General features: G+C 39.9%; 1 protein-coding gene across 1 annotated transcript in view; it reads left to right on the forward strand.

Annotated features, from left to right (window-relative positions):
- The first annotated feature begins 1,926 nt into the window (after nucleotides 1-1,926).
- The window catches only part of COPB2 (COPI coat complex subunit beta 2), a 32,897-nt gene continuing 21,504 nt past the window's right edge, over nucleotides 1,927-13,319 (forward strand). The window contains exons 1-5 of the mRNA XM_049775826.1: nucleotides 1,927-2,027; nucleotides 6,198-6,335; nucleotides 10,400-10,486; nucleotides 10,674-10,800; nucleotides 12,182-12,330. Of these exons, the coding sequence (XP_049631783.1) occupies nucleotides 2,025-2,027; nucleotides 6,198-6,335; nucleotides 10,400-10,486; nucleotides 10,674-10,800; nucleotides 12,182-12,330 (504 nt within the window). The 5' untranslated portion in view covers nucleotides 1,927-2,024. The remainder of the gene's footprint in view (nucleotides 2,028-6,197; nucleotides 6,336-10,399; nucleotides 10,487-10,673; nucleotides 10,801-12,181; nucleotides 12,331-13,319) is intronic.

Here is a 13,319-nt window from a genome sequence, read left to right on the forward strand (position 1 = left end):
CTCTCAAGACTAAAATTCCACCCAGAATTGAATTATCTGTGCATAACTTGCCCTTCCTACTTACAGACATTAATCCCCTCGAAGAAATGAGGTTCTTTTTCATGTTCCTACTCATCACTTTGCTGATGAAATGTACATTATTTTACAAAGACCGACAGACTCAGAATTTTCATTCCATCAACTTCATACAAAGATATGGAAGGGAATGGTGGATAAAGGCTACTGATGCTGAATTTCTATTTGAGATTCTGCCAGCAGCAAAAGAGCAGGGTAAAAACAGTCATCTAGACATTGACCAGGTAAGACTTTAAGATCTGTTGATCAATTGCAATCAACTCTTGGGAAATCCTTTACCCATTTGCTAAGCTTTTTCATACTTTTCTTTCCCCAGAGCTATTTTCCTAACCTTCCAGTCTCCTCTAAACTGGAGTAAAGACATTTTTTAAGACTACAGTGGCACACATAGGAATATACACAAATACATCAGCATTATTTTATGTATTAGCTTATATTTGAGAATCCTATTTCCTTAAAATTTCTTTTAAGCAGAACCGTAACACAATGTTTGTGGGCATTATCTGCAGGAAGCACCCTGTACTTTATATACGGAACAAATTTAATATGCAGTGGTTGTGAGAATGAATTTATAGTGCACAACTGTAGAACTGAATGCTAGTTAAGTGTAGTGAGAAATAATGAGAAAGACTGTCAGAGAGCATGAAAGGGGGCTGGGCGCTCGACTTCTCAATATAAACTAGATAAATTCTAGAGTGTATTGTGGTATAGGAGATTTAAAGATCCACAACTGAGTTTCTTGTGAATGAAGATATTTTATTTTGCACTACTTAACACTGTGTCACTTTGGAAAATATTCTTTTACATGCAAAAGTATCCAGGAATAATTGTTGGTAATTCCCACGTGTAAAGAGAATTAGATGTAGATCCTATTTGCGAAATTTTCTCTAATCCTTATAATCTTCAACAGATCCGTAAAGGAAATTAATAACCTCAATTTGCATATTCTTTTTTAAAATTCTATTTTATTGAAACCACCGTGATCTACAAAGTCCTTCATGGCTGAATTTCAGATATTCGGTGTGTCAGGGCCATTCTCAGGATGGCACCAGTGTGGACCTCCTTTCACCAATGATCCCACAGTGCATCCTATGCCACCACTCTTTACACCCAATTTACATCTTGTAAGATTCCACTGCTGGCACTGTTGAGATCCTTTCAGAGTCACTTTTTCTACTCTTCGTGTTGAAATGGAGAGACAGAATAGTAGAAACAGAAGAGCATTTCAAAATATGTTTCATTCAACCTCAGAGCAGTTTTGGAGAGGAAAACTGAGGCTCAGAAAGTCACAATAAGAGGAAAATCTCCCAAGTTCAAATGACCTCACCAAGAAGTCCAAGACCCTTCACACACACACACACACACACACACACACACACACACACACACACACACACACACACACACACACACACACACACACACGAAAATCTCCCAAGTTCAAATGACCTGACCATGAAGTCCAAGACCCTTCACACACACACACACACACACACACACACACACACACACACACACACACACACACACACACATCACCACGACTCTCCCTCCTTTGTCTCCTTCCTCTCTCCACTCCTCCCCTCCCGCCACCTTCCCGTGTTCCCGGACGACTAAAGCTCCCACCACTGCTGTGGTTCCAGCCTCTACTCCACCCGCCCCTCCGGCCCCGCCCTCTCCGGCCCCGCCTCCCCCGGCGTCGCCCTGGTCGCAGCTGCCGACCACCCGGAAAACCTCGTTGCCTAGGAAACCGGGGCGGGGCCTGGCGAGCGTCGTCACGGCGCCGCGCCTGCGCAGACGCCCTCTTTCTGACTTCCCACTCTCGCGAGACTCACATCCCGGAAGTTCCACGTCAATCGGCGGGTCAGCGGGCCGGGCCGGTGGGTCTGGCAGTTCTACGTGGCCGGTAGCGAGCGAGTGAGGCTGCCCGGGCTGGGACCGATGCAGCCATGGTAAGTTCAGACCCTGCAGGAGGGAGCGGGGCCCGGTTCGGTCCGGAGATCCTGGACTAGTGGGGGTGGGGGCGTCGCCACGACCGCAGCCTTAGGCCTTGGGAGATTCAAGCTCGGGTTGCGGGACAGAGTGCGTGGACCCGAGGGGGGTCTTTGCTCTGCTGCGTGGGGCGTTTGCCCAGCCTCTCTGTTCCGCTGCAGCGTCCGTGCTGAACATGTTGGATTGGGCCAGGATCCTTCAGCCCAAACCACCATCGCCACCCCACCCCACCCCGTCCAGCCCTTGCTGGCCACGGGGACTGCAGAGCTTGTGTGTGCTGACCCTCCACCGTGCAACTTGAGTAGATGGAGTTCCAAGTGGATTTTGCACTCGCGCTGGGATCCGTCCGGGCTTAGTTTTCTGGAAGGGAGGAAGGCTTGAGGGGGGCGTGCAAATCGCCTGCGAGATGGTCTGCACTTGCCAGTGCCCCACCTGGCTCAGGTTGGTCGTCAGCACCAGCCCTTTCATCAGAGCAGAGCCATCGTTCTGACCTCCAAAAGAATAAAAATAAAAAAGCCCCTAACGTTGTGCACTCCCAGAGTATTCAGAAGGCAAAGGTAAAGATAGGAATGTGAGCTTCTCCCTCTTGCTCCATGTTGATTGGGGTGTAGTGGAATATAAAGTTAGTGTTTGATCTTTACAACAGTAAGCACTTTGTGTATGAAGGAAAGGGTCAAAGAGCTTAGAGCTTCGTGACCTTCAGGTCCAACTCCTCATCTTTCTGTTGGATCAAAGAGCACCTTAAAAAAGTTTCAAAACAGATATAATAAGGCTCCTTGCAGCAGAGGAAGAGGTACAACAGAGGCCTCTTCCCCGCAAGTTGTGGTGGAGAAATCAGTGGTGCCCCATGGTGTCTTGGAGACCACTCCTCTGGGTGACGCCGTCTGGGCTTGGCTGTCCCCATGAGTCCTGACACCTTGTCCCAGTCTCTGAATTACGTCTCCTCATCCATTCTCTGCCAGCTACCCTCTTCTAGGTTCTTGAAGTGGCCATATTTTGGGAAAGGGCCTTGGGGTTACCTAATGTCATCATTTATTCTCAATCTTTACATGTGTGTATGTGTTTGTAAGTGTTTGTGTGTTTGGTTTAAGGAGGCTACTCAGTTAAAAGAGGCTAGTTAGGGGCTATTCCTTTCTTATTGCTTGGAGTTACTTCTAGTGGTATGTAGGCGACTGATCCCAGGCCTGTTGAACCATCTCTCCAGCCTCTGAAGTGCATTGTTTTAGTTTTGGGGCCACTCTCAGCTGTGCTTAGGGCTTACTCCTGGTTCTGGGCCCAGGACTCACTCTTCGGAGGCTTGGGAGACCACATGGGATGCTGGGAAATGAACTTAGGTCAGCTCTCTGCAGGGTATTGTCCTACCTTCTGCACTATTGTCTGTTTCTGAAATATTTCCTTTTTATCACGAAATACTTGCACATGCACATTTAAAATCATTTGTTTAAGGTTGGAAACGGAATTTACTTTGATCTTTTACCATAGAGTGTTTTCCTTGTGCCCTGCATGTCTCAGATCATTAAGCATCTGGGAAAGTAAATGATAAATAGTGTTTAATGTAGCAACTATGGTAAGCTGGGCACTATTGTGTGTAGCACAGAATTTAATTTTCATATCACTTCAGCAGTAAATAATAGTATCTCTCCATAAGAGAGTTAAAGGAAGTTCTTTACATTGAAAATGAGTGGCAGAACTGAAATTTGAATTCTATCAATTTTGTAAACTTCAATTCTTCTCTCTGTACTGAGACTCCTATACCCAAATGTATAAGGTGTTGTGGAGAAAAAAACATTACTGGTAAGTAGTGACCTTGCCTTTAATGAGCATGTGCCCTAGGAAGCAAAAAGAACGTGTCTGCAAAGCTAGTAGGAATGATCACAATCCTAGAGAATTCTTGAGGGACAGTTCCAGCTACCTAGGGTAATTAGAAACATCACCTGTAGCATTTACCTGAGTCCCCAATACATCCAGGATTTGAAAGATGGGAGGCATCAGAGTTGAGAGGAGGGTACCTTATGAGCATTGTAACATTCTTTGTGTAACATTTTATAAAACATCTCATTCAAACTAGTCTCTGATCTATTGTGAGAAATATAGTAGGAACTCTTGAATTTGCTTTTTCAGCTGGGACATTTGGGGTTGATATACTCTTGCTTATTGTATATGTAAGAGATTATATAAACTCTTATAATTTTTAAGTGTCGAGTTATTAAAAGAAGTATATGACATGTGCTTTCATAAAAAAGCTCTGTATTTCAGGCATGGCATATCTTAAATACTGCAGATTTTGTTACTCTCAGAAAAAGTTAAAGTCAGTGATGATATATTATGGGACAAATTCAGAAATAATGGAGTAAAAGATTCTGCTTCCCTGAACAAGCAGCAATTGTGAAGAAAATAGTTAGAAAGTAAAAATATAGACGTTAGAGCGATAATACAGTAGGGAGGACGTTTGCCTTGTACATAGCTGACCTGGATTTGCTCTCTGTCATCCCATACTTCTGCACCATACCAGGAGTTTAGAGTCAGGAGTAACCCCTGAACTGAATTGCCAGATATGGCCAAAAATAAGGGGAGGGGGAAAAATGTACAAACATTGAAAAGAAGAGAAAGGTATAATGATATAGGAGTGAAGACAAGAACTAAGAACCATGATCTCTTAATCTGAAAGGGACAGATTTTGCTGAAAGTGAGGAATGTAAGTGTAAAAAGTAAGTACAAGCTTTCAGATGGTCAGTGACACAAATTTGGTAGAAATATAAAAAGACCAGTAAAAGCGTGGTGAGTTACTTGCTTACCCACAGGAAATTTGCTGCTGAACTGATCTAATAGTCTTCATTTTGAATGAAAAGTAACCACAAATTTCTTTTCCACTCATGATGCTTCTGGAAGAACACAAAAGTTAAGTTTTGAGGTTTGGAGATAAGGGTCAAGAGGAGAGTACTGGGCTTTGCAAGTGTGAAGCTCTGGCACTGTACCATTGGTGTGGCCTTCAAACCAAATTGTTCATAGTATTGTTGGGTTACAAAAACTTCGATAATAACACTTTGGAATACCTTCTCTTTTCGGTGGGTGCTTGAACCCAGCCCAGGTATATGATGTGACATTAATAATTATTAGATGTTTTATATGTACTTATTCTGTAAGTGCTCAGGAACTCCACAAGCTATTTCACTAATAAGATGTATTTGGCCCTTTTCACATTGTTGCTGTTTGCACTCTTGGTGTCAGAGTACCAGAACGTAAAAGTGCCGACATCTTCGTACTGATAAGTATATTCTTTATTGGGCCACAGGGATTAAAAAAAAAAGTTTCACATAAGAATGTCATTGAGGGGCCGGAGTGATAGCACAGTGGTAAGGCATTTGCCTTGCACACAGCCAACACAGGACAGACCCCAGTTTGAATTCCGGTATCCCATATGGTCCCCCGAGCCTACCAGGAGCGACTTCTGAGCGCAGAGCCAGGAGTAATCCTGAGCAATGCTGCCGGTGTTAAGCACCACCCCTCCCCCCCACAAAAATAACCTGAATGTCATTGAAAACTTGAATACTGCCAGATGTAGCCACATAAAGGAAAAGAAAGACATTGATAAAATAGTAAAAATCATCCCATCACATTTAGACATTTGCATATGCATCTTTAAAATACTGTGATGAAGTGGTAAGTATATGTTATTACTAATGCATATTGTTGACTTGGAAGCTTTACTTAAAACTAGCTGGTTGCTTAGTCTTAGACTTGAAATTCTTTTTCTTTCGGTTTTTGGGTTATACCCAGTGATGCTCAGTGCTTATACCTGGCTTTCTGCTTAGGGATTACTCCTAGCAGTGCTGGGGGATGGCATGTATTGGTGGGGATTGACCCAGGCTGGCCATGTTCAAGGCAAGAGCTCTAGTTGCTGTACTATTGCTCTTAGCAAGAGTGTGGTGTCCTAAGACCAAAAGTGGGTTTTAAAAAAATTCTTATGTCTAAGTGAAATAGGTGCTTTAATTTGGAAATGTTTATAGTTCAGCAAAGTAAAAGTAATTGTTTTGTACTCCTGTTAATATTGTTTTTAGTTAAAATCTCACATATTTTGTTGGCATAGTGATTTAGTGATTGTTGGGGTTTTTTTTATGCTTTTTCTTTAGCCTCTCCGACTTGAGATCAAGAGAAAGCTAACTGCTCGATCTGACCGAGTTAAGAGTGTAGATTTGCACCCCACAGAACCATGGATGTTGGCAAGTCTTTACAATGGAAGTGTGTGTGTTTGGAATCATGAAACACAGGTAAGAGTTTTTTAAAGACTTTATTAGAAATCCTATATTAAACTGCTTAAAATGAAAGAGAAGAAAGTTAGCAGAGTCCAGTCCTATCTACCAAGTGCTCTCTCAAATAAATTGATGCAAGTATTTTCGTCAAAGAGGAACTAACAGTGATGTGTTAATTGCGGAAGAAACTATCTGGGCTCAAAATAAATAATATTTTAATATTAAATTCTAATTTAATATTAGATCTTTTAAATCAAAGAAACTAATGACAGTTTGTAAGATAAAATTTCCCTTTTTTTTGGTTTTTGGGTCATACCCGGCAGCACTCAGCACTCAGTATTATGAATGGGATTTTTCCCCCATGTCATCATAATGATATGCAGAAAACTTTTCATCATCCTTACAAAGTGTAGATTATATCAAGGAAGTATTTTTTTAATGAATTAATTTATTGGTTTGGGGCTACACCCAGCAGTCTGCAGGGGTTACTCCTGGCTCTGTGCTCAGAAATCGCTCCTGGCAGGGGACTGTGTGGGATGCTGGGAATAAAACTGGGTCCTTCCCAGGTCAACCACTTGCAAGGAAATGCCCTACCTACTGTGCTATCTCTCTGGTCCCTCAAGGAAGTATTTCTAAATAATTTTGATTTCACATAGAAGAATATGCATTTCATAGATTATTTGCCTTATGCTTGTTTGGTTTTCTTTTTTATTTCAAGCTTAAAAGTTTATTTTATTTACTTATTTTATAAAATGTTTAACACTATGATTATAAGCATGATCATAGTTGGGTTTCAGTCATAAATAGAACACCCCCCCTTCATCAGTGCAACATTCCCACTACCAATGCCCTTCTCCCTCTTTCCCGTATTTGAGACAGGCATTCTACTTCTCTCACTCATTAAGATTGTCATAATAGTTATTAGTGTAGTTATTTCCCTAACTGCACTCATCACTCTTTGTGGTGAGCTTCATATTATGAGCTGGTCCTTCTGGCCCTTATCTCTATTATATCTGGTCATTATTACAATAATGTCCTTAATTTTTCTTAAAATCCATAGTTGAGTGAAACTATTCTGTGTCTGTCTCTCTCCCTCTGTCTTATTTTACTCAGCATAATAGATTCCATGTACGTCCATGTATAGGAAAATTTCATGACTTCATCTTTCCTGACAGCTGCATAATATTCCATTATGTATATGTACCCCAGTTTTTTTTAGCCATTCATCTGTTGAAGGGCATCTTGGTTGTTTCCAGATTCTGCCTATTGTAAAGAGTGCTGCAATGAATATAGGTGTGAGGAAGGGATTTTTGAATTGTATTTTTTGTTCTTGAGTATATCCCTAGGAGTGGTATAGCGGGATCATATAGGAGCTCTATTTCCAGTTTTTTGAGGAATCTCCATAGTGTTTTCCATAAAGGCAGGACTAGACGACTTTCCCACCAGCAGTGAATGAGAGTTCCTTTCTCTCCACATCCCCGCCAGCACTGATTGTTCTTGTTCTTTGTGATGTGTTCCAGTCTCTGGTTTGAGATGGCACCTTATAGTTGTTTTGATTTTCATCTCCCTGATGATTAGTTATATGGAACATTTTTTCATATGTCTTTTGGCCATTTGTATTTCTTCTTTGAGGAAGTGTCTGTTCATTTTTTTCTCCCCATTTTTTGATGGGGTCGTATGTTTGTTTTCTGATTAAGTTTTTCAGGACCTATATATTTTGATGTTAGCCCCTTATCTGATGGGTATTGGGTGAAGTTTTTCTCATTCTGTGAATGGCTTTTATATCCTAGACATTATTTCCTTTGAGGTGCAGAAGCTTCTCAGCTTAATATAGTCCCATCTATTTATCTCTGCTTCCACTTGTTTGAAGAGTGCTCTTTCCTCCTTGAAGATGCCTGCAGTCTCAATGTCATGCAGTGATGGGAGTGTTTTACCTATGTGTTGTTTTATATATCTTATGGTTTCAGGCCTGATATCAAGGTCAACTCCAAATGGTTTTCTTTCATCTGGATAAATATTGCATTTTAGTTTTCTATACCTAATCTTTTTCTTTTAAAGTGCAGAACACATAATTAGCACTAATGTTTCTTATATAATAATTATATTGCTAGATTGAATTATAATTCAGTTATGTTCAATGAAGTTGAATTCTTTAATGCCAGATAAAAATCACATTGGATGAATTTAATATGGCAAAATAGAGTAAGGTCAGAAGTAAGTGTTAAAACACTCATGGGGCCAAAGGGATAGCACTGCTGGTAAGGTGTTTGCCTTACATGTGGCCGACCTGGGAGGGACCCGGTTCAATTCTGGGCATCTCATTTTGTCTCCCAGCTTGCCAGGGGTGGTTTTTGAGTGTAGAGCCAGGAGTAGTCCCTGAGAGCTGCCGGGTGTGGCCCAGAAATCAATCAATTGATCAATCAATCAATCAATAAAGTTTAAAAAAATAATAAAACACCCTTTTATATTGCTATAATGAAATATTAACAACTGCACGATGATCTCAAACCCATTAGTGACATTTTATATAGGTTAACACTTTGTTCTCTTCTGCATCCAGTACCTATAACATTACCTGTTATACATAGTAAGAGCTTGCAGTTATTGTTGAGCTGATGAATAAATACTTTCTTTTATTTCAGGATTTTTTACCTCTCATGTTTTATATTTTTATCTTATACATTCCTTTTGCCTTAATATTCCTCTCCTTTGATCTTTCTCTTTATTTGGATGTTTAAACATTTCTGATTTTGCGTTTAACATATTGTTGATAACTCTCCTCAACTCTCATGCTTCCTAGTTTTCTAGGCCATCCCTTCTGTCAGCTCTATTTCTATCAAAATGGAAGACCAAAGACAAACATTGGTTTCTGATCTTGCAGGAAATATTCTGTTTTCTATTGCCTGGTGTATAATTTCCTTCTGAGCAGCTTGGAGAAATAAATAAATCCCTGCTTCTTCTTTTTTTAATAAAAATAAATGAATAACATTTGTATGGAGGTTTATTGTATAAAAGTAGAAAAGATCTCTTGTTCCTATGTGAATATTTGTGTTTGTGGATTTAATTTTTAAAAGAAGAAACTAACATCTTTAAAAAATAATTCATTCAATAAATATTCAGTATACATTGATTATTTGCCAGTAATTGTTCTGGGATCTGGGATACAGAGGAAAACAGGATTTCTTCCCTCAGGATGCTTGGCATAAAATACTGACATTAAGCACTTAATTATGAGTTATTATAGTATGACTTTGTTGTTGTTTTGCTTTGGGGATTTTTTATTTTTATTTTTATTATTATTATTATTATTTTTTTTTGTGGTTTTTGGGTCACACCCAGCAGTGCTCAGGGGAAACTCCTGGCTCTCCATGCTCAGAAATCCATGCTATCTCTCCAGCCCGGGGTGGGGGGGGGCATGGGGGTTGTTGTTAGTTTGTTTGGGGGCCATACCGATCTGTGCTCAGTGTTGCTCTTAGCTCTGTGATCAGGATCACTACTGGTAGCTTCAATAGGGTACAGGGAATTGTGCCCAATAGGCCGCATACAAGGAAAATGTTGTACCCGCTGTATTATCACTCCAGCCCCAGATTCTACATTATGAAATTGTGTAAAGTTTGTTTGGATAGGTTTTTGAGGGTAATTAACAGGAACAGATGAGAATTAATTGAAAATAATGTAGCTTGGGTAGGGAAGGGTTGGAGCACTACAGATCTGGAATTTGTCTTTTGGACGTTTACTTACTTTTTTTTTTTTAATATAAATATCTTAATTTTAAGTTTTTTGAAGAAAATAGTGATCTATTGGTTTTCTATTTGCCTGTTAAGCTTAAGGATATAATTTAACCTGTGATTTAAATCAGTGTTTCTCAACCAGGGACCATATGTATCTGTGTTTTATAGTAAGGGGGAGCCATTAAATAATAACAGGGGTCAACCTGTTGGGTGGGGTGGTCACAAAATGGAAAGAGAATGGAGGTGAAGGTCCAGAGCTATAGTATGGAGGGTAGGACATTTTCTTTGCATTCAGCTTATTCAGGTTTGATCTCTCATAACTCATTATGTATATATTTTTAAATTTTAAAGACACTGGTGAAGACATTTGAAGTGTGTGACCTTCCCGTTCGTGCTGCAAAATTTGTTGCAAGGAAAAACTGGGTTGTGACAGGAGCGGTAAGTCTTGGATTTTGGTTTTGGAATTGATGATGATTATACAAATTAGTTGCAGTATTTTTACTCTGTATTTGCTCTGTTAATTAGTGCAGTGTTTTGAAGTTTGGATTTATATCTTGAACCTATAAATACCTTTCAAGCAATTTATTTCATAACCACTCTGATGTTTTGGGATTTCTGTTTCCAGGATGACATGCAGATCAGAGTGTTCAACTATAATACTCTGGAGAGAGTCCATATGTTTGAAGCACACTCAGACTACATTCGTTGTATTGCTGTGCATCCAACCCAGCCTTTTATACTAACTAGCAGTGGTAAGAGATGATCCCCTTCCGTTCTGTACCTCTCTGGGTTCATCATTTTCATTTAGTGAGAAGTGTAATGCTTTAAGCTGCTGTTACAAATAGAGTTTTAATTCCAAGCACCCTTTAAACTGTTCAACTCCATTAACGTGCTCTCCATGCTATTTTGCTTATGTATTCTAATGAAATATCAGCTCGCCTCTAAGTTTGTTTAGCAATTGCTCCTTTTCCTGTCAAGAAAAATCTGAAGGTCTAGATGTTTAAACTTCTGCTCAATCGAATGCTAATGTACATGCTAATAATGAGGTTTTGTAGAATTGCCATAGATCCTAATTAAATCTTTATATTCAAACTAGTTTGCATCTGGTATTATGTATAAAACTGTGCATCTCGGGGAGGGCAATTAAAACAAGTTACATTGAGGGGCTGGAGAGATAGCACAGAGATAGGCGCAGAAGGACAGTGGTTCAAATCCCGGCATCCCATATGATCCCCTGAGCCTGCCAGGAGCGAATTCTGAGCATAGAGCCAGGAGTAACCCCAAGCGCTGCCAGGTGTGACCCAAAACAAACAAACAAACAAAAAAAAAAACCCAAAAACAAGTTACATTGAATTGGCAATGACTCAGAATGTTTTTTAATTGTTGTGATGCCATCCTTGGAAGTGCTGGCTGTCCATTTGTTGCCCAGGATTAAACCCAGGGACACATACAGTGTCCCTGTGAAGCAGTCTTTCTGCTTCACTACTTGACCCACTTCCCCAGGTCTTCTTGAAACATCTCTTTTATTGTTTTTTAATTTTGGGCAATACCTCCTGGTTCTCAGGAGTCACTCCTGGCTCTGCACTCAGGAATTACTTCTGATAGTGCTCAGGGGACCTTATAGGATGCTGAGAATTGAACCCCAGGTCGGCCATGTACAAGGCCCTACCATTGCTCCGACCCCAACTTGAAATATTTCTAACTTAAACATTGAAAAGTAATTTATAATTTTTTTAAAACTAGTTTTGTATTATAAGAGCAAATACCTATTTCCTGATCATCATCATCCTTCACAATTGAACATCTAATCAGACCTATGTTACGCTCGTCATGCTGGAAAACTCACCAAACCTTTTTAAAACTCTTCCATGAAGTATAATTTCATTAAATTTCTGTTACCATTAGTAACTTTACTCTTTTACCTCCAGTCTTCTCTAGAGAATTACTCTAAGAAAGAGGATTTAGGGAAATCTGTTCTATCCGATTCTGGTTTTTCTTGTTGTTGTTTTGGTTTTTTATCAGTCATAAAATATATGGTTTGTGTTGCATTGAATGTGACAAAGACCCTTCTTTTTTCTTCTGTGTGAAAGAAATAAAAACGTCAGTTAACTTGAGATTTTTCTTTTGCCCTAGATGACATGCTTATTAAACTCTGGGACTGGGATAAAAAATGGTCTTGCTCACAAGTGTTTGAAGGACACACCCATTATGTTATGCAGATTGTTATTAACCCCAAAGATAATAATCAGTTTGCCAGTGCATCTTTGGACAGGACCATTAAGGTAGGTTATCTGTATCTGTTATGATTATTGGTGAAGTACTTTTATTTCCAATATCTTACAATGAATTGCCAGCAAGTTATTCCTGTTTTGGAAGTTTCTTTATAAAGCTCATTTTGCAGTCAAACTAGAATTTTCCATTTTGATCAGTGATGTGTCCTGTTTAGAAAAACACTCTGGCATGTGAGTCTTTTTTCTTGTGGAGATAATATATTGTACGATATGAGCCTCTGTAGACCAGGGTAAGGAAAACGACAGTATCTTCTCTGACTTAAATTATTCTTTTTCTCCTTTGAGTATATACTGTTGACCTCTGCTAATTATTAATGTCTTTTACATGCCACCATTTTCTTTCTCTTACTTCATTTATCCTTGCTGCTTCTTTTTGTAACATTTAAATTTCATCTGGTCAGTTTCCAATCTGAGGATAAAAATAGTCCAAACATCTTTTTATTGGGGGTGGTGGTTTTGGGGTCACACCCTGCGGTGCTCAGAGATTACTCCTAGCTCTGCATGCAGAAGTCGCTCCTGGCAGGCTCAAGGCGCATATGGGATGCCGGGATTTGAACTGGGTCCATCCTGTGTTGGCCACGCACAAGGCAAATGACTTACCACCAGTGGTCCTCAAACTATGGCCCACGGGCCACATATTGTATTTGTATCTGTTTTGTTTCTTCATTGCAAAATAAGATATATGCAGTGTGTATAAGAATTCGTTCATAGTTTTGTTTTTACTATAGTCAGACCCTCCAATGGTCCGAGGGACAGTGAACTGGCCCCCTGTTTAAAAAGTTTGAGGACCCCTGTTACTACTGTGCTATTGCTCTGGCTCAAATGCAAACATCTTAATTTGGAATGCTCTGGTTCTCCCAAAGTACTGCCAGCAGACATGAGACCTTTTCTGTTGGCCTGCTCCATTTACCTTCTCTAGAGATGACAGTAGGTGTCACAGACCCTTATCTCATTTAGCTCTTCTTCCTGCAGAACTTTAT

Source organism: Suncus etruscus, chromosome 6 (assembly GCF_024139225.1).
Source record: "Suncus etruscus isolate mSunEtr1 chromosome 6, mSunEtr1.pri.cur, whole genome shotgun sequence".
Lineage (NCBI taxonomy): Eukaryota > Metazoa > Chordata > Mammalia > Eulipotyphla > Soricidae > Suncus > Suncus etruscus.